This window comes from Rhynchophorus ferrugineus, unplaced genomic scaffold (genome assembly GCF_030347505.1).
Source record: "Rhynchophorus ferrugineus isolate W39M unplaced genomic scaffold, kcgeb_rfMv2 rfM11, whole genome shotgun sequence".
NCBI lineage: Eukaryota > Metazoa > Arthropoda > Insecta > Coleoptera > Curculionidae > Rhynchophorus > Rhynchophorus ferrugineus.
Genome location: NW_027472590.1, coordinates 32834720 through 32859114, shown reverse-complemented (window position 1 = coordinate 32859114; position 24395 = coordinate 32834720). Strand labels below are relative to the sequence as shown.

The following is a 24395-nucleotide window of genomic DNA, read 5'->3' as shown; positions in this document are numbered from 1 at the left end:
GTGTTTTTAAGATACTTCTGATTGAGCGCTCAGACAAAAATAGGATAGGAGAGAAGATTTTAGAAGAAATTCAAACATGATGTGAGAAGTACCATGAACATAGTTGTTCATTTTGAATCACTATTATAATAACAAATGTTTAAATTCAACATATGTAATGTGAAGCATAATAGTTCACAGGTTTTTCATTCTGTTTTCGCCAATTTGACAATTAATCAAACAATTCCTTTAGATGTAAAACTCGTTCGATTCTAACGATGAGGTCAACTAAAACCTTTCATTGTGAAAAAATACAAAACATAAGTATATAATAAAAAATATATTTGATTCACCTCTCTATTTAGTATAAGGAATTTACCTTATTAGTCATAAAAAATAATAGTTTACCAGATCTGTTTCCATTGAAAACAAATAAGCAAAAGATTAAACGTAACTTAATTAAAACGAGGAACAATATTGAAAAATTACAACTAGATTATTTTGTACCGCAATGCAAAATTGACTTAATAAATAAATATAATCATAGTACCCTCATATGTAGGAATTAAGTTAAAATAAATGTTATATGTCAACTTCTGTCTTACATATGTCAATATTTAGATAGTTGTCATTAGCTGATTTTTTGACATTTTATGATAATTATATTTAGGTTAGGTGCAGAAATAATTTTATATCGCACTACCGAAATATATTAACAAAGGTGATAATTCTATGAATTCGATGGCTTACTGAAATATCTAGTATTATTAATATAAAAACACCACCAACGTCTTTACTATTAGGTTGACAAAAATATTTCCGGCTTCCCACGTATATAATATTCTTCCAATTACCTATATATAATAAATATCTGTAGTTTAGAGTATCATTTTTCAGAAAAACAGAAAATACTTTTGTGTTACTATACAATAAAAAAATTATAAAATAGTACAAAATATTAAAAAGCAAAACTTATATAACTTTTTGTTGTAATATATAGTATTTATAATTTGAATAGAGGTACGTAAAATGGAATTATTGTATAACTATGTAAAATGTCAATTTCAATAATTATAAAAATAATTATATCCGAAATTAAAAATTTATGAATTTTCCGGTCTTCGAGCATAGGCAATTAGTAATTTGTAGTCGACAGGAACTGAAACTCCGCTGTCAGTCATTTCCTTACTAAAACCGTATATCTTACGAACTTCTTCCATAAAATCACTTATGTAGGCGGCTTTGTCCGTATCAGTTAGCGTAGGAATAGTAGGGTTAACTGCAATTATACCACCTGAAAATTACATAGAATAGTATTGCAGGTTGTATGTTCGGTTGCATAACGAAATTTATAAAATTTTGTACGTACTTTGTAAAATTTGCCAACTGCTAAACGTATAATGACGATTTTCTACTGTACAGGAGCAGTTCTGGAATCCAATTTCTTCTAATATGCTCTGCAATTCCGCCGCAGGATTCTGGCTGTTGTGGTAAGGTGACACCGTTTCTTTACGAAAATAACTGGACCATCGGATATTCTTGGCCATATTCTCGTAGACGCTGAATATGGGCGCTGTCACCACCAAGCTGATGAGCATATCACCACCGGGCTTGAGGGTTTTGTAGATATTTTTGAAAGCTTGCCTGAAAGTAATTAGAGACGATTCTGTGCAGTATAGTTTACGCGTGACAGGTCCGGACTAAGAACGATTGCCCTCGACGTTTTTTCATTAAATGTTTATTAATTCGAAATAAAACTGTTTATTATCACGGAAGGATTAAGACGGGATTGATTTAATTTATTTACCGGCGAAGCGCAATGAAAATATCCGATACGAAACAAGATAAACGTACATAAAAACTCACCTCTGTTCGGGGACCCAGTGTAAACAGTAAAAAGAAACTACGTGGTCGTATTGTGCGCAAAAATCGTCCTCCTGTCCGTCTTTGCTGATATCCATCAGGCCAAATTCGATTCGGGGCTCTTGTTCTTGATAGGACTCCTTGGCGAAACGGATCATCTTCTCACTGAGGTCCCAGCCGACCAGTTTCTTGAAGTTTTTCGGCAACTCGGGTCTCAGGACGTTATAAGTGGTGTAACCGTCGCCACATCCTATATCCAGTACCATCGCATCGTCAGCCTTCCATTGGATCAGCTTCGCGTACTTTTCAATGACGAACACGTTATCGACGGTCTGCATTTGTTTGTTCTTAGAGTAGAGTTTGGGTTGATCCATCTTGATATGTTCTCACTGATGGGCGACCTATCTCGAACTGAGGTTTCGGTGCTGTTTGGTTGTACTCGTGGTCGACATCGCTTCATATATATAGACACTACAACGCATCAAGGGACTACGGTACATTTACAGATAATTTATTCATTATACATATATATATATATATATATATATATATATATATATATATATATATATATATATATATCTATATTTATCTATATTTATATATATGCTAAAATTATTATAATGTTAAACTGTTTTAATTTATCCTGATTTATAATTAACATACTCAACTATTCAATTGCTGTTAATAACTATAATTGATGTTATAAACATTTTCTTATATAAAAAGGACGTATTTAATAATGTTACACCAATAATTGTAATTTATTTTGCAGAGCAAAAACTATGTTACCGATTTTTCATAGTACTACATTATACAGCAAGCTTACTAATAAATTGAGCTCTATATAATTAATGTTTTTAAAACAGTTAAACACAATTTCTACTATTGTATACATTAATATAAATGTAATAACTCTTATTTATATATTTTATATGTTATCAAGCAAAAATATGTATTGTTTTAATTGTGCTGTTTCTCTAATTAATTTACACTAGATCAGTACAAAATAAGAACTGAAAATATTTTTAGGAATTGATACAAAAAAATAAGTTTAATGCAAAAAGTTCTGATAAAATTCCTTTAATAATATAACACATAAACAATTTCCAAATTTAATATGACAATTACATTAAAGGGCATGGCTATAAAATAATGACATGAAATCTTTTACTAACTGACATATAACTAATATAACTGAATATTGCTGAAAATAAAACTTATAGCCCATCCAATATAACAGCAAATAAATGTCAAAACAATAGAAGCAATAGGTGTAGGCGAATATACTGCTAATTACAGTTTGTAAAATTGTAAAATTCGTTTTAAATCTGGAGGGGAATTCTCATTTCCTTTTTATTCTAGTTCAAAAGAGAGATAGACTGCTCTCTGATGCGTCGGAACGTGTAAACGATTATTCGAATTATTCTTTAGAATTCGATTTGAGTTGGCACTGGTGTATGAGTTGCCGAATGTCTGCAAAATTTTTCAAAATATTTGACAATTAGAGGTTATAAACCTACAAACGTAAAAAAAACTATTTCAAGATATATAAAGTGCCCTAACAAGATGTTTTAATGGTCTATTAACATAAATATTATAATAATGCCCATATTGAAAATGACAATGACACGGAATGACATGACAATGTCACATTAATACTATAATACAAACATTAAAGTGACACACTAATGACAGAATTGTTGATATTCTCGTATAAAGAAAAGCTAATTAATTGAGCAATTTTAAGTAAATTCAAAACGGTATGGACATAAGAATGTCACCTTTCTAGATTCACTTTTTTCGTCTTAAATACAAAGGATTACAGAGACATAGCAGTTCTCGTTGTTGTATTGGCTAATGTTTTTTGGAGCGGTATAACCTGGCGGATTTTTTTTATTTTAAAATCTGATGTTCTGAATGATGATACTGAATATGTTCGATTTATTTTAGAAAAAATGTTAAACTCTTCTTCATACCTCTGTAAAATTTGAAACAATAATAAAAAAAGTTTATAAGCTTATTTTTTGACAAATAGGTTAGTATGGCTGTCAGTGACAAAGAGTTGAATTGTTTAAGATTATTTTTTATATATCTGTTTCTTTTTTGTTACAAAACTTTTTTTGTGGTTATTAATGGTTTATTTGAATATTTGTTTTTAATGACAATAATTCGTAGTCCAATCAGTTATCGGGTTCTTAGAAGAGGTAGCAAGGTACGTGGGTGTTTGTAAAATGCGTTTTTATTATATCCATATCGTTCAAGTTCCCATTTTATCCTTTATAACTTGGTTCATCGCTTTTAGCGTAGTTTAATATTAAATAACGTTGCTATTCTGAAATTCTGCACACGTATTTCCACATTGATATTCTTTTTTTACTTGAATATAACAAGAGTATTTAGCCTGATACTTAAAAAGTGACGTCGTCGAGAAACTGTAACCTCTGACCGGTAAAAATGAATCGGCCAGAACAACAATAATCTTGCTGGATACATTTGTAATTCATAACAGTTTATTTTTGGGTTTATCACTAGAGAGCATAACATTTTTTCTTTAAAGAAGTTGTGTATTTTTAACACTTGTAGATTTAAACTAAACGCTTGATTTTTTAAGTAATGATTATTTATTTATTCTCGGTGCTATCTATTCATAAAATATCTTTTCATTGTTAAATAAACTAACATTCGATAGCGCCAATAGCCGATATAATTAGATGATTTTTTACACCAAATTTTATCAATATTAAAATTAGGAAGTACTAGATGTAGAAATAATTCTCTTGCGTTTAAAACCCCATAATTTAATATTGTTAATAGTGCGAATAAATTAACCTAATTGTTAAATTCAGCGTATACACCAGCAATGGCGCTGTTTGATTATCACTTATTCAGATCGATACAGCATAGAAAAACTATGAAAATTAATCGATGAATCAATTCAATCAACTGTCAAATTAACATTGTTCTTTCAATATGCTATGTTGCCATGTTGCCAGAAATATGAGATTGAGTTTTAAAAGAACTTAATGGTTTAACATGTTTGAAGATGCAGAACATAAAGTTCAAACAGTTCATACGTTTGAGCGAAACACTGAATATAAATTGTTGTTACGGAAAAAAATGTGATCAAGTGATTTTTCAACTAGAGAAGTCATTGCCCTTCTGACTACCACCTCTTCCGGTCAACACTCTATTTCTCTTTATAAAATACCTTAAAAGGCAACTCGTGGACTATTTCTAATTTTTTTTCTCAATAACACTTAAAAGCCTAACAAAAACCCTCGAAATATATTTGTACATCCTAAACGTCAAACCATATAAAAGCATATTATTATGTACATATTTTTTAAACGGTTACTGTGTAATTTTTATCAGATATCTTGAATAAAAAGGTTCCTGTTTTACCGTTAGGAATGTTACCATCAATTTCGATTTCGAAACGCATCGTAGCCTATGGGATGACGTTGTAGCACGTGAAAACTTAAGCGGACGCATATTACGCAAGATTTATAATATCCTAGGATCTATGACGATTTGAATATAATTTTGCCTTCTTATTTAGAGATACTGAAATAGCTGTCACTGTCAGATGTCATTATCATTATTCATTTATTTATATTTATATGTATGTCAAAGGTTAAATATAATTTTTAATAAATACATTTTAATAATAAGAAAATGTAATTCGCCTTTAATTATATTCTGTGGAAATAAATTTGTATGACGACCATATAGTTGCGATATTTCTCTGTGTTATTATTTCCGTCCACTAGAGGCACTGATCTCAAGGTGCTTTTAGAGGAATGTCAAAAAATAAATTTTCCAGGATTAATTCTAAAACATTTCACATATATGACAATGACAGTTTTGTTCAGGTTCTGGATTAGGCATTTTACGTTAGTTTTAAATGAAACAGGTGTGTTCTAATTATAAAAATGTGGTGGCAGTGTTAAAATATCTCCGTTTATATGGAATACGAAAAGAACTTGAAGCTGATAAAGTCTGATAGCAATTGTTATTTATTTTTTAAAGGATGATAATGTTGACACTCCTGAATTGAATTGCATATATTTAAACAACAACCTAACTTAACTGTTAAGTTCGATAGTTCTGACATTTATCTACATAAAGTAACAGTTTCCCATATAAAATAATTGAAGCCTTATTTTAGTATTGCCGAAACACATCGAGCATATCCTATCCCAATTGACGGCATGGAGAATAAAAAAAACTAAAGAATCTAAAGAACCACCGTATTAACCCGATATGGCTCAGGTCGATTTATTTCTTTTTCCTAAACTTATTATCCGTTTTCATTCGATGTAAGGCACACATGAGAACTCACGACGAGAACTAAAGTTGGCTATGTTTAAAAAAATGTTTCGACAATAGGATTAGTTGATTATTTTGCCTATTTTAAAGTCTATTCAATACATTGAGATAAATATTAAATCATGTTGCGTTTTATTGACCAATTACTGATACTTTTTCAACAGAATGTAATTTTGCGGCTATTAAAAGGTAAATTTGAAATTAAGCTTTTCTGGATCAAATTACCCGATTACTTTATTGAAAAAGTTAAATTTTAATATAAAATAACGAAATACTTTATTTGGTATATAACATTTTTTATACGGGACGATCAAGAGAAGTATTTTCCTTTTTCTGAAATAAATATTAGACATATCCTACCTGTTTTGTTCCGTACACAATCTTCAATTGTCAAGCACTCGGCTGCACTGACCAGTTTAATATGTACGAGTGTAAGGACCCACCAAATTTGCCGAAAAAAAGAAGGAAAACTCAAGAAAAAGCCACGGAGTTTTGATAAATGGAGTCCGTTTACTATACTTCGTTTATTCTTCAGATTTATTCGGGTTTCCAATGCAACGCTAGCGATAAAAGCTTCAACGATTGTTTTTATTTAAATAGCGTGATAATACGACAATCAAGTCATCAGCGGTACGGAATATCATTCGGGTTTTTCTCCACCTGTCTCTAGCAGCTCGGCGTATTTTAAACTGACATTACTCTTAGGACTCCTTTAAGCCAAAAAAGTTGCCGTGGGTCAGTGATGGTGATTATGACTGGTTTATTGTAGGCTAATATTTTATATATTCATCATTATTTTGCCATGCGTACTTTGGTACTGCTAATGAAAACTATGATAAAAATTGTCCTGTTAATAGTGTTATAATTTTATGAAATATTAAACACGAAATCTAAAAATTTTATGATACGTACGTACTTAATTTAGTCCATTGCTTTATAGTGTAAAATATTTTTAATCTTTGAAACTCCATATTCCTTTCAACGACCACAATGGGAACTTCGTTTAACCTTGGTACAGTGAAGCGTCTCTCTTATTCTCCTAGAAAAACAAATTTTTTTAATCAAAATTAGTTTTTTTTATTCAACATAATTCCCTCAAAGGGTGATAAACTGATTATAGCGACCCACCCAGTTTTCGATAACATTTTTGTGGTACGATTACGGTACTTTGCTTCAAAATAGGTCTCAGTTTCGACGATCACCTCTTCATTCGACGAACATTTCTTCCCAGCGAGCATTCTTTTGAGATCTAAGAACAGGAAATAGTCACTCGGGGTCAGATCTGGAGAATACGGTGGATGAGGAATCAATTTGAAGCCCAATTCATGGATTTTTTTCCATCGTTTTCACTGACTAGTGACACGGTGTATTGTCTTGGTGACGCAGCACTTTCTTTTTCTTCAAATGCGGCCGTTTTTCGGCGATTTCGTTCTTCAAACAGCCCAATAACTCTATGTAATAGTCGCTGTTAATGGTCCTTCCTTTTTCAAGGTAGTCAATTAAAATTATTCCATTCGCATCCTAAAATACAGATGTCATAACCTTGCCAGCCTACTGTTGCGTTTTCCTACGCTTTGGAGCAGGTTCATCACGTGCATTCCACTCGGATGACTGTCGATTAGACTTCGGAGTGAAATGATGGAGCCATGTTTCTTCCATTGTCACATATCGACGCAAAACTCGAGTTTATTATGCTTGATCATTTTCAAACACTGCTCCGAATCATCAACTCGTCGTTATTTTTGGTCAAAAGTGAGCTCGCGCGTCTCCCACTTTGCACAGAGCTTTCTCATACCCAAATATTCGTGAATGATATGGTTTACACGTTCAGTTAATATCTTTAGAGTGTCTACTATTTCATTCATTTTCAATTTACGGTCATTCAAAATCGTATTGTCAATTGTTTTAATGTTTTCGTCGGTAACAACCTCTTTTGTACGTCCACTGAGTTCACCGTCTTCAGTACTCATTTTACTGCCTCTAAACTTAGCATATCAATCCTTGATGGTTGATTTTCCTAGGATAGTGTGCGGAAACTCTGCATCAAGTCAAGTTTTTGCTTCAGCTGTATTTCTTCCCTTCAAAAAGCAATATTTTATCAACACGCGAAATTCTTTTTTATCCATTTTTTTACAGTAACAAAAGTTGCTTCACTCAAAATACTATATTCACAAACTAATGATCCGACAGCTGTCAAATTTATACACGCATCTTCTGACGGTTTTGAATTGTTGCAATTGTATAATGATTTCTTGCTAGCTGCAAGATTGATGGCACAATGTTGAACAATGATGAAACAACCAAATCTAACCCAATTTGCACCAAATAAAGTTATTCGGAATAAGCTGTTATGTTTTTTAGAGTCGTTTTCATTATTGTTGTTTTACGAACATTAAATTTTTTAAACGACTTTTAACCTTACCTTTTACTTTTAGCTAAACTTTTAGTCCACTCAGAAGAAGAATTAAAAAAAGTTAATCTGTCAAGGTTTTGTCAACTTTCTTCTGCACCACTCACTTCATATTATGAGATTTTCAATCTATGTTTGATTCTTAGAACTTTTTTTCGAACCTTTAATGTCTTGACGACGTTAAGAATAAAAATGTATACGTATAATTAAAAAATATTCAGTGGAGCCCAAATGTTTGAAACTGTAGTTCGATGACCCCTTATCGAACCTGTTTGTTTATAGTCGCTTAGTTTCCTATTCGAATCGGGAAAGAGTAATAGGACCGAGAAAATGACCCATGTGTTACAAATTAAAAATGCATTTTGTCAGGCCCGTCTGTTTAAATTTTTTTTCTTGTTCGGATCCAGTATTTAATGCTCCACCGTCGATTTGATAGGGAATAACGAGAAAATAAGGTCGAGGAAAAAGTTTTTTTTTCCGATAGATGGTTGTTCTTTTCAATGAAATTAATTTTTTCGACCAAAAAGTGTTTTAATTCTCAACATAATCTCGTTTTTTTTTTAATTCGACAAATTTAGTATAGTGTTTTCCCAATTTTTTAATTCCTTCCAAATAATAGGTTTTATCAAGGCCCTCAAAATATGTTCGAATCCCTAGGATGCGAAATATTATATAATTTTTTATATAATTTTTAATAAACCTTTAAAATTGGTACTTAATTTAAAATGCGTATCAAAAATATTACAACTTTGTTGTATTGTGGTCTACGAAGCTTCTAATTGAATACATTGTTCTCCCAACTCTAGCCTAGAGAGATATCTTATATTAAATAGTGTTGCTCTTATTTCAGTCGTTTAACATCATATGTATATTTCAAATAGTCAAATGGAGAATGGAGTGAATGAATATTTGTCTACGGATCTTTAAGTATCGGTTAAATGTCTTGCATCTGATGTTGGTTTTTATAATGATTTAAATTTATTAAGTATAAAACAAGTGAAATTCATTATTTACGTATATGCACAAAATATAATTTTTTGATATAAATTATTTTTATTGGTATTCTGGATTCATTCACGCCTTCTGGTGCGCGCCAGCCCTGAACTTGATCAAAGTTTTGAGAGAAGGCGTTGAGTTAATATTAGCTCCAATGAAGAGAAATCTATTATTGTACCAATAGATGGCTCTAATAAATCGTATATCGTGCTGTTAAAGTGTTTTGGGTTAACACTAGATGGCACTAAGAAGTTGACATTTCATACTAAAAAAACTTATTGACAGTTTTGTGAGAGTTTTGCAAAAAGAAAACTTATATATAGTCTAGTGAAAAAGTTATATTACACATACGTCATCTAAATTTGTGACGCCAAAACGTCGCAATGTTGCCGCATCAACTCTTTAGGGTTTTAGTTCTGCTGGACTTTGATATACAACAAAATTCTAATCTTAATAAAACAATTGAACAAAACTGTTATCAAACATAATTTATTTTTACATTACAATACATTTAAAAACTACAGTTAATAATACAGCCACAATAGTTTATAGGTTAGAATTATAACCTCTTATCACTATTGCTTTCAAGAATTTTGCATACGCCTGACAACCGGATGACTTTGATAGGCTCATTAGTTTACATGTTCAAACTAATCAGACAGCATTGTATCTCTTTTTAACTAGAATAAAATGAGAAGGAAAATATTTTCTGATTCTGAAACGAATTTATAAATTGCGGCAGGCAACTATATATATTGAAATCTATGTTTAGATTATAGTTATATTTTTATATATTATATTTTCAATTTTTCTTCCATAAAAAAATCAAACGTAGTTTTGGAATCGTGGATTTTGTTTTAATAATTTCGATGTCAAGTATGCATCACGCTCTGGCAGCCAATTGTCGAAAATATTAATAAAAGCATGGGGTCTACCATTTTGTTTCTATTGGCCAAGGGCTTATAATTGCACAGAAACTGTTTGAAACCATTTGGAAAAGATTGAATGTTGGGGAATGAGTTTTTACAAGAGTTAAACCAAAAAATATCATGGATTGAGTTTCAATCTGTGCTGATTCGTAACGAAATCGATTAATTTCTGAACTACATGATAGCTGTGTGTAAATATGTGAACGAAGAGTGTTATCCCAGCTAAGAGCGACGCGGAGTTCCTTAAGAATAAAATGGTGCATATTTTACCCAAATTGGATTTTTCTAGAAATTTTGTTAAGTAAAGCCTAGAAATTCTCGCAGTAATAATGGGTTTCTTGTTACTACACTGGGAAATTGATGAGACAAATAAAACATAATACAGTGAATTACCTTTATTGCGGATTAAAAAATATTTACAGTTAATATAACAAACATATTTTGCATCGCAAAAGAGACAATTGTTCAGGTAATCATCCTCGTTTTAATAGGTTTTATTTTCAAACCTGTAACAAAAGCTAAAACATTCGTTAACTAGATTTTGTCGTAATACTTGTTGTATCGTATAGAAAGCTACTGTTTTTAACGACAGGGTAGGTTAAATCGTTTCTTGTCGTATTCTATTTCCTATCATAATTAACAAGCGCAAGCTGTCATAGGAGACTAGATTATTTTTCTTGTTTAATGAACTTTACTTGTGTGTTGTTTGTTAATTCATCCAGTGGCGTAGCGTAGTGGAGATGACAGGGGCGGCGAATTTCACAATAAATAATATCTTATAAATATTTTTTGGATTGTGAATAAGTTTTGGACCAATTGAAATCAACACGGACTTGTTATTTGCCAAATTCTGGAGATCTCCCTTATTTGGAATCTTGAAGATGAATTTGAACAAGCTTGAAGCTAATGGCATCGATATAAGCAATTGTAGAGATCAAACTGCTATTTATGGTTGCCTTCTAACTATTTAGGAATTGTTGAGGTGAATCAAATTTTTTCCTTAGGTTAGAATGTTATTATTCGGTCATGCCCACAAATTTTTGGGAAGCTCTGATAAATATAGGCAAAGGTTAAAAATGGTTCACAAAATAAACGGTAGAGTGCAAGAGGCGATACCTTAAAAATTACATGGCATTATTACAAGATTTTTTATGAATGAATGAGGTTTGAAAGATTCTCGTCACTTTGGAAAAACTGACAGATACAGGTGAAAGATTAAACACAAGATCAAATGCAGGAAGTGTAACTATCACTGATGCAGCCATTTTCCTTCCTTTGTTTCCTGAGCCTGTGGTAACAGACAACAGCACAGACAACGAAAGTCGTTTGAATTGGCCAAAACGATACTTAAGATCAAGATCTTAAGATTTCAAGGCTGACTAATCTGACTATTTTGTCTATTGAGTAAGAGGTGCGTGATCTATACAAATTAAAAGTGTAATAAAAGATTTTGCTTAAAAAATAGACTGGAAGGACTATATTTAAGATTTTTTGTAATAAATGGCATTATTAAACATATAGTTTTTTAAATATATGATTCATGTCGATACAAGATATATAGAAATATCCAATTCCTAGTATATAGAAAAGAAGAAGAACAAAAATTTGGAGGCATTAGCAACCTTAGAACACGACACATAAAATCCCTACCCGTCCACAAACCCCGGTAGTAAACAAACTACGACAGTCCCAGTCGTAACCCTGGGTCTCTGTCACCCGCAAAACTACCCTCGCAAAAGTTTCTCTCTTGTTCCAAAGTCAAAAGTGCTGTTATTAATTTCACCCCATGCCGAATTAAAAGTGGTTCCTAAATACTTGATACCCATGCTACGCCACTGAATCGATCAGTGCAAAATTACGAGGATATATACCAAATGTTTTATGTAAGGCTTCATCGAACTTAATTTTATAATAGCTTGTATTTATGATAATTTTTATTTAATTAGTACGGGATTGTTGTTTAATAATCTCCAAGCTTCTGGTGAGGCCGTAACGTGTCCTGGACTCAAATATTTGTCGTCCAAGTTGTATTTTACCCACCCTTTCGTTGACCTCGTTCATCATTACCGAGCTAGAACACTAATAATTACATTATCACATATATAAGACCAATCCACCAAGTCCAGCGCGGCGTCGGTGTCAGTTTGATTCGCACCGAGTGCCGAAAACGAAAAAACGTACGCAGCGATCTATATGGCAGGATTTACTCGCAGGAGTGTACTCGCACGACACGAAAGCTCTCGTTTGCGGTCCGTGGGTTCCGGCCGCTTGACGCCGCCCGCACCGGACGGCCGTTTGTTCACCTCGCAGACGCTCACGCAACCCCCGAGGTTCCTATCCGCGTTCCCTCTATATCAGATGTAGTCGTAGAATGGTTCCTCCTCGAGGTCGTCGGGCGTGCAGAAGAAGAACTCGATCAGGTTGAGGACGGGGCCCCTGGAGAAGGGGTTGTAGTACCGGCCGCGCTTGTCCCTCAGGTACGGATAGCGCTTGTAGTTCACCATTTCGTTGGTAGTCAGGTTCATGCAGGCGTGGAGGATCTGACAGGAAGACGGATTTAGCATTATCAATTATATAGTTATCTATTTTCTTTGTCATTATGAACGGATACCATAATGGTTCGGGGCAGATATAAAAAGTATATATAAAATAATAAATAAAATAAAATTACCAACACAAACAGAAGGGACTGAAAGTATAACAGATCAATTGAAAAGTCCCCGGCCTGAAATATTGCTTTTTGACGGGAAAAAATACAGTTGAAGCAAAAAGTTGGATTGATGCCGAGTTTCCGGACACTGTCCCAGGAAAATCAACCATCAAGGATTAGTATGCTAAGTTTAGACGTGGTGGTAAAATGAGCACCGAAGACGGTGAACGCAGTGGACGCCTAAAAGAGATTGTTACCGACGAAAATCCACAAAATGATTTTGAATGACCGTAAATTCAAACTGAATGAAATAGCGGATATATACTAGTGGATAATAGAAGATACTTGGGTATGAGAAAGCTCTGTGCAAAGTGGGTGCCACGCGAGCTCACTTTTGACCAAAAACAACGAGTTGATGATTCGGAGCAGTGTTTGAAAATGATCAAGCGTAATAAACCCGAGTTTTTACGTTGATCTCTATCATTTCACTCCGAAGTCCAATAGACAGTTATCCGAGTGGACTGCACACGATGAACCCGCTCCAAAGCGTGGGAAAACGGAATAGTCGGCTGGAAAGTTTATGGCGTCTGTATTTTGGGATTCGCATGGAATAATTTTCATTGACTACCCTGAAAAAGGAAGGACTATCAACAGCGACTATTACAGAGCATTATTGGACCGTTTGAAGGACGAAATCGCCGAAGAACGACCGAATTTGAAGAAAAATAAAGTGCTGCTTCACCAAGACAATGTACAGTGTCACAAGTCAGTGAAAATGATGGCAAAAATCCTTGAATTGGACTTCGAATTGCATTCTCATCTACCGTATACTCCAGATCTGGCCCTCAGTGACTATTTCCTGTTCTTAGATCTCAAAAGAATGCTCGCTGGGAAGAAATTTTCATCGAATGAACCGCCGAAACTGAGGCTTGTTTTGAAGCAAAGGATAAATCGTACTAGAAAAATGGTATCGAAAAGTTGGAGGGTCGCTATAATCAGTGTATCACCCTTGAAGGGAATTATGTTGAATAAAAAAAATAAGCTAGACTCTATAAAGATAATCGATTTCTCGTAGAAATCCTAGGAGCCGTTCTGTATTTTCTCCTGTTACGGAATTCCTAAAGTTTTTTAGCCCATACATAGCTCTAATTTATGTGAGTCGTAGTCGTGTGTTAGACTGAAGTAAGGGCAAGGTGACAAAACTCACAGTGAGCAGACGGGCTCGAAATCATCAAGTGACCGTGCGAGAAACGACAGTGACATAATATAAGTAGCATGTCCTCTTCAAAGGAAAGCTTGATGATGTTCAGCACCGATCCATACAAGTTTTTGCGCCATTTCGGAGCAATGATACATCAGAAAAACACCAGAGACCAAGGAACAATCATAGTAGTGGGTGTTTCCTGGTGGACGTGGTCTCGGTCGACTGCCGTTTTTTTGGACGGGTGAAACGATCACTGGCGAATATTATTCAGTGCTTTTAGATAGGTTTAATACTCATTGCAAAATCGACTGCATTTGACGAAGAAAAAGTAGTGTTAGATCAAGATAAAGCAACAATACCTTACAACAAGCTTGTTTTAATATATTCCAGTGTTGACTCGCTCTTATTGGAAAACCCTGTGTAAAAACATTTCAAAGTTATGAACTTAATGATATAAAATTGAAGAATTGGATAATACATCAATATCCCTAACCATCCCGTACGGGAAATAATTGAAATATGTGGAAAAAGCAAAGTTCTGGGACACCAACGGCAATGTTTTGTTTAAGATATAGATACTTTCTCTGGATGCTAGCCAATGATTGATGATGTTATTTTCACTATATCTATGTCGCTTTATATTTTAGAATATCTCAAAGAAATTAACTAAATTCATTGAATATTGAATTTCAAAAAGAATCCCTAAATAACTATCTACGATAATTAACAGATGACAAGGAAAGAGGCTATACTCTGCAGAAATCCACTAGAAACCATGTTTGTAATTCCTGGTTTTGACTTTGTTTTCTGAATGGACATAAGACTGATGTCAATATCAAAGACAGTGTGGCAAAATCTACCAAGGGAGAAAATTAAGAAGTTCACGAACTTGATTAATGCAGATGTTTGGAAGATGGATGAACTTATTCCAAATTCTGAAAAAACTACAAGGACTAAAATGAATTATAAAGAAAAAAACCTGTTACTAGCACATCAATTTAGTTACACGCTGAACTTTTAAACTCTTACATCTCAGCCAAAATCTTTAGAGACAATCAAGAGGAAGCTTGATATACAAATAACATAAATTAAAGCACGTGTACCACAATAAAGTCTGTTGGAGCCAATTCTTTACTTACCTTACCATTACACACATGATACATCACGAATGGATAAAATCACCATGGCTACATTCGCCATGTCAGTTAATACATGAACATTATTACTGTGGATACCACGTAAGGGTACGTTATCCTAGATATTAGGTGCTTCCATGTATTTTGATCAGCGATGTTATTGATGCAAATACGAAGTATCAACATAAAACTACTGCTAAGCCACCTGACCTAACCTTTAGTTCGGTGATTTAGATATTTTTTTATATATAAAAAAACAGCTTTCCATTTATTATTATTGACTTCAGTGTACTCCATTATGGAATGCTGAAAATTGCGTTTTCGACAGTCATTATTTTTGTCGTCTATTGCTTGCCAGGCAAAAAAAAATTCTGGGGTTTATATAACTTGCAAAGAAAAGTGGATCAATTATGAGAAGTGTAAAAAGCCATTAGTTTTAAATTATTGTGAAAACAAATTGAAGCTTATCCGACAATGATTAGTACTTTCATATCCAATATTTAAAAAAAGGCGAAGGCTCCAAGCAATATATTTTAAATGTGATCCTTCGCCATTGTATGGTAAATTATTTTATACTAACCGATGTACAAGTGAGGATCCATCCTAGTCCAGAAAAGACGAACGCCTCCACTAAGCCCAGAATGTACATTATGTTGAATCCTTCTATAGCAATGCAGTACGTCGCGAAGTAGATGGTGAAGGAGCAGTTGATGGCCACGCTCATCACGAAAATGAAGAACCAGGTCCTGTTTTTCAATCCCACGCAATTGTAAATGAACGGACAGTGGTGGTCGAAGTAGGACACGCACCGGTTGCATACTCGGCAGTGTTTGGCGCGAACGGGTTTCAAGGTCATGCAGGTGTGACACAGCCGGTTCAGCATGGCGTTCCGCTTCTTCCACTTGTCGAAGAACGGTATCTGTTTGATGCATCGGTGGTAGGAGTCGGTGTTCATGGGGATGTAGCCGGGGTTCTTTCGGTTCGCCACTATCCAACAGATCCACATGACAATGTTCCAGTAAATGAAGCAGTAGTGGGAACCTCGCAATATGTTCCAGGTTATGGGTATAACCTAAAAAATAAGGCTTTATTTATTATTTCGTTGGTAAAATTATTAGACTAACAATCTGTGAAAAAAGCATCTTTCTCTGTCATAAATATTTGTAAAAAAAGTTGAAACGAATTGACGAAAAAATAATTGACTAGTTAGCGCAGGAGGGCGATTCACATGGATACCGAGGCGGGATACTCATGATCATAAAATATTATTGTGAATATGGTAGGGTCAGCAAGATGTCGTGCGTTATTAGATGTTAGAACCGAACGAAATTTTAATCTTGCGTGACAATGCTCGTTCACAAAGTGTAAGAGTTGTAAAAGATACGTTGTAGTAGTTTGAATGGAAAGTTCTTAGGTCCCAGCATACCTAATTACCTTTCGCAAAGAATGAATACGAATTCGTTCGCTTGATAGTCTTGATGCTTGTCGTCTTATTTCTATTACTAAAAAAACTTCAAAAGTGTCTGTAAGAAAACCTTTTTCTATTTCAGTGGCATTACTAGTCAGTTGTCTCAAGTCCTTTTTAGATTTTTGTTGTTCTTATTCTGCTATTTATATTAGCCTTTTTTTTTCAATGTATCTGTTAGTGTACTTGTTTTTTTTCTTTTTTCAAGCCAGCTTAAAGTTAGCTCTATCCAGGAGTTACATCTTCAGTCACTTTTCCTAGTTGGTCATTAGATGATGAATGAAATTACAACCAACTAGAGTTTAAATAAGTAGTGTCTGCTTATGGTAAGACATATTTTGTAAATTTATTTAACCTTCTAGTAGTCTTTTCACCAACTAGTTTTTAACTGTCCTGGACCTATAGTTTAACGTGGGCTTCGAACTACGGTTCTAGGCATTAAGCCTAACGACTAGCGAGTGATCAACTCAGAAATCATCCCAGAAGACATCTGGTCTTACCCAGCCTGGTTACTAGCGTGACTGGGATTATTTTCCTTGTCGGATTTTGCACTGTTGCTAAGGAAAATCAAAACTGTTAAACAATCACAAACATACATTTTCGGCCATACCCCAGCAGAATTCGAACTCGCGATTATTATTTAAATTTTGTTTGGATACCATATCGCAACCATATATTATTATAATAAATACTTATTGCCCACTGGGTAGGTTGTTTAACCAGTAAGACTAATAAAAAACGTTGAGAGAAATCATACTGTGAACTCAGTAAGTGCTGAATATCGAATAGTCAAGATAACGTAGCTAAAAACAACTTACTCGTATAACATACATCGGATATCCCCACAGCAACACTGAAGACATGAAGAAAACCAGAGGCGCCTTAGAATTTCCAGCTCTACCGAATAGTAATCCCCATATCTCGCTAACTGGAGGAAACCATCCGGATCTGCGTTTGATTGCCGAGTGTAGCACGTCGATTATGTCCATGTGCCTATGTCCTATAGCCAGATTTAAGGGGGTCTTATCGTTCTTGTCTTTCGGTTCGAGGTCGATATCGTTCTAGAAGAAGAAGAACAAGCGAGTTTATAAAGAAATATGTCAATTGTTGGTTGTAGAGGTCTTACTTTTTCGCATAAGAGTTTCACGCAACTAAGACTGCCTGATAGGCAAGCTAAATGTAGGGGTGTCGAGCCAAAATGGTCGGGATTCTGTAAGTTGGCGCCGGAGTACATGAGAAGCTTCAGCAGGTCGGGATGACCTTTATACGCGGCCCAGTGCACCGCTGTATCGCCGTTTACGTCCGCCAAATGATTAATGGCCCCTGTAACATTGTTGTTTGAAATAACTAATAGTTATAAAGAATGCATATTATCGTTTTCTTATATAAAATAGCGTAAATCGTCATTTTCAATGAATTTATCCATTGTTGGCGGTATCTCTCTTTCTCTATAGCTATATTATAAGGGATACAAATTGAAACCCGCCCATTCATAAAACAAGACGCCCGAGGAAAACGAGGAATTAAAATGGCGAACGGGATCCTCATCATTACGTTTGCCATATGCGGGAAATGTTGCTTTTTGCTTTTAAATACAAAAAAAACGACAGGTTCAGCGCGTAGAGATATATGGTAGCGAATGCATTAGTAAAAGAACGCTCCAGGACCATTCCTGATTTTCTTGTTACACTGTCGCCAAACAGCGAGAAATTTCAACAGGTGTCTACACAATATATTTCCAACATCCTTACATTATCATCCCATCATCATCCAGACACTAGCACGTTTACAGTATAACCTATTCGCAACTAATCTAACATAACAGGTCAATTGAAAAGTCCCTGGCCTACCATAGTAAAACACATTTTTTTGGCAAAATTAGTTTTTTTTATTCAACATAATTCCCTTCAAGGGTGATACACTAATTATAGCAACCCTCCAACTTTTCGATACCAGCTTCGTAGTTGTCCTTTGCTTCAAAATAGGCCTCAGTTTCGTCGATCAAGTCTTCATTTGACGAAAATTTCTTCCCAGCGAGAATTCTTTTGTGATCTGAGAACAGGAAATAGTCCCTGGGGAGCAGATCTGGAGAATACGGTGGATGAGGAAGCAAATCGAAGCCCAATTCATAGATTTTTGACACGGTGTCTTGGTGAAGCAGCACTTTTTTCTTCAAATGCGGCCGTTTTTCGGCGATTGTGTCCTTCAAACTGTCCAATAACGCTATGTAATAGTCGCTGTCGATGGTCCTTCTTTTTTCAAGGTAGTCAATGAAAATTATTCCGTAACCATTTCAGGCCATAACCTTTCCAGCCGACTGTTGCGTTTTCCCACGCTTTGGAGCGGTTTCATCGTATGCAATCCACTCGGATGACTGTCGATTGGACTTCGGAGTGAAATGATGGAGCCATTTTTCATCCATTGTCACATATCGACGCAAAAACTCGGGTTTAATACTCTTGATCATCTTCAAACACTGCTCCGAATCATCAACTCGTCGTTGTTTTTGATCAAAAGTGAGCTCGCGCGGCACCCACTTTGCACAGAGCTTTTTCATACCCAAATATTCGTAAATGATATGATGTACACGTTCAGTTAATATCTTTAGAGTGTCTGCTATTTCATTCACTTTCAATTTACGGTCATTCAAAATCATTTTGTGGATTTTTTAAATGTTTTCGTCGGTAACAACCTCTTTTGGGCGTCCACTGCGTTAACCGTCTTCGGTGCTCATTTCACCACGTCTAATCTTAGCATACCAATCATTGATGGTTGATTTTCCTGGGGCAGTGTTCGGAACCTTGGCATCAAGCCAAGTTTTTGCTTCAACTGTATTTTTTCCCTTCAAAAAGCAACATTTTACCAACACGCGAAATTCCTTTTCATCCATTTTTTCACAATAACAAAAGTTGCTTCACTCAAAACACTATAATTCAAAAAATAATAATCCGACAGCTGTCAAATTTATACATTCATCTTTTGAGGGTTAGGGCTAACTAAAAAACATATGTATTTAATTCTAGTAGCGCCATCTATGTGTCAGGCCGGAGACTTTTCAATTGACCTGTTATTTAGAAACTCATTTCATATCAATTGATTTATATCAAAATGATGATTTTGCCAAAAGGCTTTCCGAAAGCTCAGCAATTGTTGAATCAACTGTTCAATGTGATGAATCAACAAGAGGGAAATTAGCTATCACATGAATTAGCTGTCCTTACTATAATATCTCAAGCACAAAAAGTGATATGTTAATATAGGAAAGCCGTTCACATCAAAGTTGAAACGAAATATTCAAACCAGAAAAGTTTAGTGTATTACGAACTGCTAAAACTGAATGAAACTATTACTACGGATATCTATAGATATTACTTCATTAAACTGAACGATATATTGTTGGAAAAAAAACACCAGCAGTAACGAGTAACAGACGCAAGGCCACACATTGCAAGAGTTGTGAAGGATACACTGACGCAGCTCGAGTATAAAGTTCTGCCGCATCCAGCGTACTCACCAGACATAGTTTCTTCTGATTACCACTTGTTCACATCGAGGCAGCGTGGCTTGGATGGCACACGCTTTCGAAATGCTGAAGAAGTGTGAAAATGGATCGATGATTACTTCGCTGTTAAACCAACATCGTTCTTTTGATACTGTATCATCATGCTGCCAGAGAGATGAAGAGAGCGTTGTAGAACATTATGGAAAATACTTTCATTAATATATATTGCACTGATGAATCGATTTTTTTTGGAAAACGTGGGATTTGGCACATATAGACTATTTTCTCTTGGAATTTGTAAAGTTCGGTGCGTTATTACCGATATTTAACCTCAAGTGTTGGAAAAAAATATAGAAAATTGTAGGTTTCTTGATTAGCAAGTCGACTGTATTCAAATTTATTTAATTTATTTGTGTTTTATGTCATTTTAAGAATTTTACGCCTCTAAAAGAGACCCTTTATTTACTTTTGTCGTTTTAACACTCACCCATTCCTAAAAGAAACGCTGCCGTAGCGGCCCTCCCGAACATACAAGCCGTCATCAATGGAGTGAGTCCCTTCAGATCTGGACGATTCACGTTTACACCTGCACGGAGGAGGATCTCGACCACGGCCGCGTGACCTATATCGCGGGGAATACGGAGGTTCAGTTTTCGTCTAGATTAGGTGTTTACGTGAGTAACCTTTCCGACAAGCCCAGTGTATCGGCCTAGGACCTTGCGTTCCCAAGCAAGACATGTCGATAGGCGCCCCTTTGTCGATGAAGAACCTCATGATCTCCACGTTGCCGTCCAGCGCGGCCCAGTGGGCTGGCGTGTAACCCCACTCGTCCCTGTCCCTCAGCTGTTCCACGCCGAATTTCTCGACGTGTTCCTCCACTTCGGTCAGATCCCTAAAAGACGAGAACGGATTACGATCGGTTGATGATGGGTCCCGCGTTGTTTTACCCGCTCTTAACCAGATCGAATATGTTCCGATGGCTCTGCTCCGCTATGTCCGCGGTATCCGCGTCGTCCTTATCCTGGCTCGAGGCCGCGGGATGTTCCGCGTCGGCTACCATGTTGCAAGAGGTCTGTTGCGGCAGTGCCCAGACGCTACGAGCTACGCCTGGACTGGGATACACTTTATACAGCAGCGTAGTGGTTGTTTCGTAGGCCTAGCGAACGGGAAAACGATATCAGACCACCGATCCGCCGAGCTAACCTCAAAAATTCTTTGTTGTGATGGCCGTTGACGGGGAGTCCGGTATTGATTCCTGAGAGAGATGTGGCAGGATCGGGCGCTTGCTCCCTCGCGTCCCCGATCAGCGACCACGGCTCGTGCTTTTAAAAACATCGAAGCTGCGGCATTTATTTTTTTATATATAAATATTTTCAACGATATGGCGGAGGAGCCCTTAATCACTACATAGTATAAAACAAAGTCGCCTTTTCTGTCCCTATATCCCTATGTGCGCTTAAATCTTTAAAACTACGCAACGGATTTTGATGCGGTTTTTTTTCAATAGATAGAGTGATTCAAGAGGAAGGTTTATATGTATAATACATGCATAATATACTAAGGCAACATTGTTAATTTTAGAGGTTTCTAACGTGATGTCGTAAATTAACCTATTTTTTTAGGCTTATTTAGCAATTAGCAAAAACACTGCCTAACCCTACGAGTTAGATCAAATTAATGTACTACAGTATTGTACACTATAAAAAGGTCTACAAAAAAGTCCGCGATGGTATATGTTTATCTTTTAGGGATAACCCACATTAACCATTTTTATTGTTTACTTTTTACGTGAGAAAATGGCTTATTTACGAAGCTATTTTAAGCAATACGGCATTAATCCTTATCGAATTAAGTACCTTAAATACAGTGTGCAATTAATATAGATCAATATGGTTCCTTACAGCATGTAAATTAAACAAATATTTTCGGAGATATTACAAATTTAAAATTTGCGTTTAAAAATGTGTAATGTAATAAAAATTGTATGAATTTAGATATTCCAAAGATAGCAGGAAATCTTCATAGTAAGTATAGGGGAAGAGGAATTGTTTTACTCCAAATTTAATGCGTGCAGGCCAAGGGCAGTAATGAATGAACCAAAAATACTGGATCGATTTTAATCATGTTTTCATTGAGTGACATAGGCATATATATTTTATGCCCGTGCAAAGTCGGAGCGGGCCGCTATGTTTTTATATACAACGTTCATATTTTTTCTGTAGTGTATTTAATTTAGTATCAGCATTGCACCCGTGCGAAGCCGGGGCGGGTCGCTAGTAATATATAATACGATTTTTATGAGGTCGTTACGCGTGGTAGTGTAATTAATTGAACTTTATTAAAGTTCACATCAATATTCGATCAATTAATTTCGTTAATTCATGCTAATTGTGCGCGCGTGTGACATTAAAATATCAATTATTTAAATCGCGAAACTGGGAGTTTCGAAAATTTGCTTAATCGAGTCAATATGTCGCCAAGCTAATTAGTGAGTGTCATTGGACTTTATTTTGCGGATTGTATTTACTACGATCGATTTTCGTTGTTTTTAAGCTCTTTACTACCACGATTTTTTATCGTTTTTTTTTTCAAAGATGTTCAAGATATAGTACATCACCAATTTCACTTTTAGTTGTTGAAACCTTACAGTCGAATGTTATAGGAGCTTTTAGGTTCCCTTTTTTTATTTAAAAAAATATAGCACGCAATTATAACTAACAGGTCAATTGAAAAGTCACCGGCCTACTATAGTAAAACACTTTTTTTGGCAAAATACCCTTTATTTGAATCAGGTAAGATATTACATCCGTCAACAGGGTGAGATTGTATAATTGGATGAGATTGGGTTTTGAGTAAATTATTTCACCTTTACGTAATCTTTTTCGTCTCCTCTTCATTTTAGTTATGGATTGTTTATATCTCAACTAGAGTCTTGAATAATAATCTAAAAACTCTGTTTGAATTGAAATGGTAGCGATTTCCATTGCGTCTGACGCCTTCTATGGAGTGTTTAGTTAGAAGAATATTACCGGCGATTTAGAGTATATCTTTACAGTATAATTTCAAAAAATTAAATGTTGATTTTTACGTTTTAAGTGTTAATAAACGCTAAAATAGCATCCCTTTGGTTTTTCACTTTTTAATTTTATAACATCTCACCTAACTTTTTTTATACTGGAACCTCATCTTTAAATATTACAGAAATGTTAGGTCTTCTTGTCGATGTCCCACCCGCAGGTTACCTCTAAAATCCTACCGCCTGTACCAATTATGAAATGTGTGATGTCTGAAATAACAAAATTTAATTTACTTTATAATTATTATTTTTTTATTAATGTCCTCTTTATGGGATCCATCGGTTTTTGTTTAACCAAAAAGTTACTATTTCCGTTAAAGGAGGAATATTATAGCACGGTTACTGCTACTAACCATTTCTCTGTAAAACAGTATAAGATAAATTTTGCGTACTCTTAATCCCATACTTCAAACATTCAAAGAAACGAAACGACCTATAAAAGAATGTTAATAATTCCCTTGTTCAAAAACATAACTACCATCAAAAACCTTCACCAAAACATCACGCAATTAATGTCTCGATAAAAATAATTTAATTAACCACACCTGCTGTTGTGCCATATGAATCCTTTAATTATCTTTATATAATAAATATAGACATACTAATCATAACATTGATTAGCTGACAAAAAAAGTTTTTTCGATTTTCTATCTCTAAAAAGATCTTGGTGATACGACAAATAAAAGCAATCGTACTTTGATAAGAAATATTTATATATAAAAATAAATACAATACTTACAGAACTTAATAAATACTGTTATAGAGCTTATAAATCGATAAAAACATGCTGATATTCGATATCCTGATATACATATACGTATAACATCTCATAGAAATTCCTAATCTCTGTTTG

The 24395-nt window shown here is 34.8% G+C and overlaps 2 protein-coding genes across 2 annotated transcripts; both read right to left on the bottom strand.

The window, feature by feature from the left end:
- Positions 1-300: 300 nt before the first annotated feature.
- Positions 301-6597, bottom strand: LOC143204502 (juvenile hormone acid O-methyltransferase). Its single transcript, XM_076417048.1, has 4 exons — positions 6535-6597; positions 1846-2313; positions 1349-1623; positions 301-1273 (listed from the first exon to the last, which is right to left on the bottom strand). The coding sequence occupies exons 2-4, from the start codon at positions 2214-2216 to the stop codon at positions 1083-1085; spliced, it is 837 nt and encodes a 278-aa protein (XP_076273163.1). The 5' UTR covers positions 2217-2313; positions 6535-6597; the 3' UTR covers positions 301-1082.
- A 4292-nt stretch (positions 6598-10889) lies between these two features.
- On the bottom strand, positions 10890-21674 carry Patsas (palmitoyltransferase Patsas). Its single transcript, XM_076417356.1, has 7 exons — positions 21414-21674; positions 21150-21358; positions 20954-21088; positions 18091-18287; positions 17783-18025; positions 16080-16571; positions 10890-13049 (listed from the first exon to the last, which is right to left on the bottom strand). The coding sequence occupies exons 1-7, from the start codon at positions 21524-21526 to the stop codon at positions 12864-12866; spliced, it is 1575 nt and encodes a 524-aa protein (XP_076273471.1). The 5' UTR covers positions 21527-21674; the 3' UTR covers positions 10890-12863.
- Between the last annotated feature and the right edge of the window lie 2721 nt (positions 21675-24395).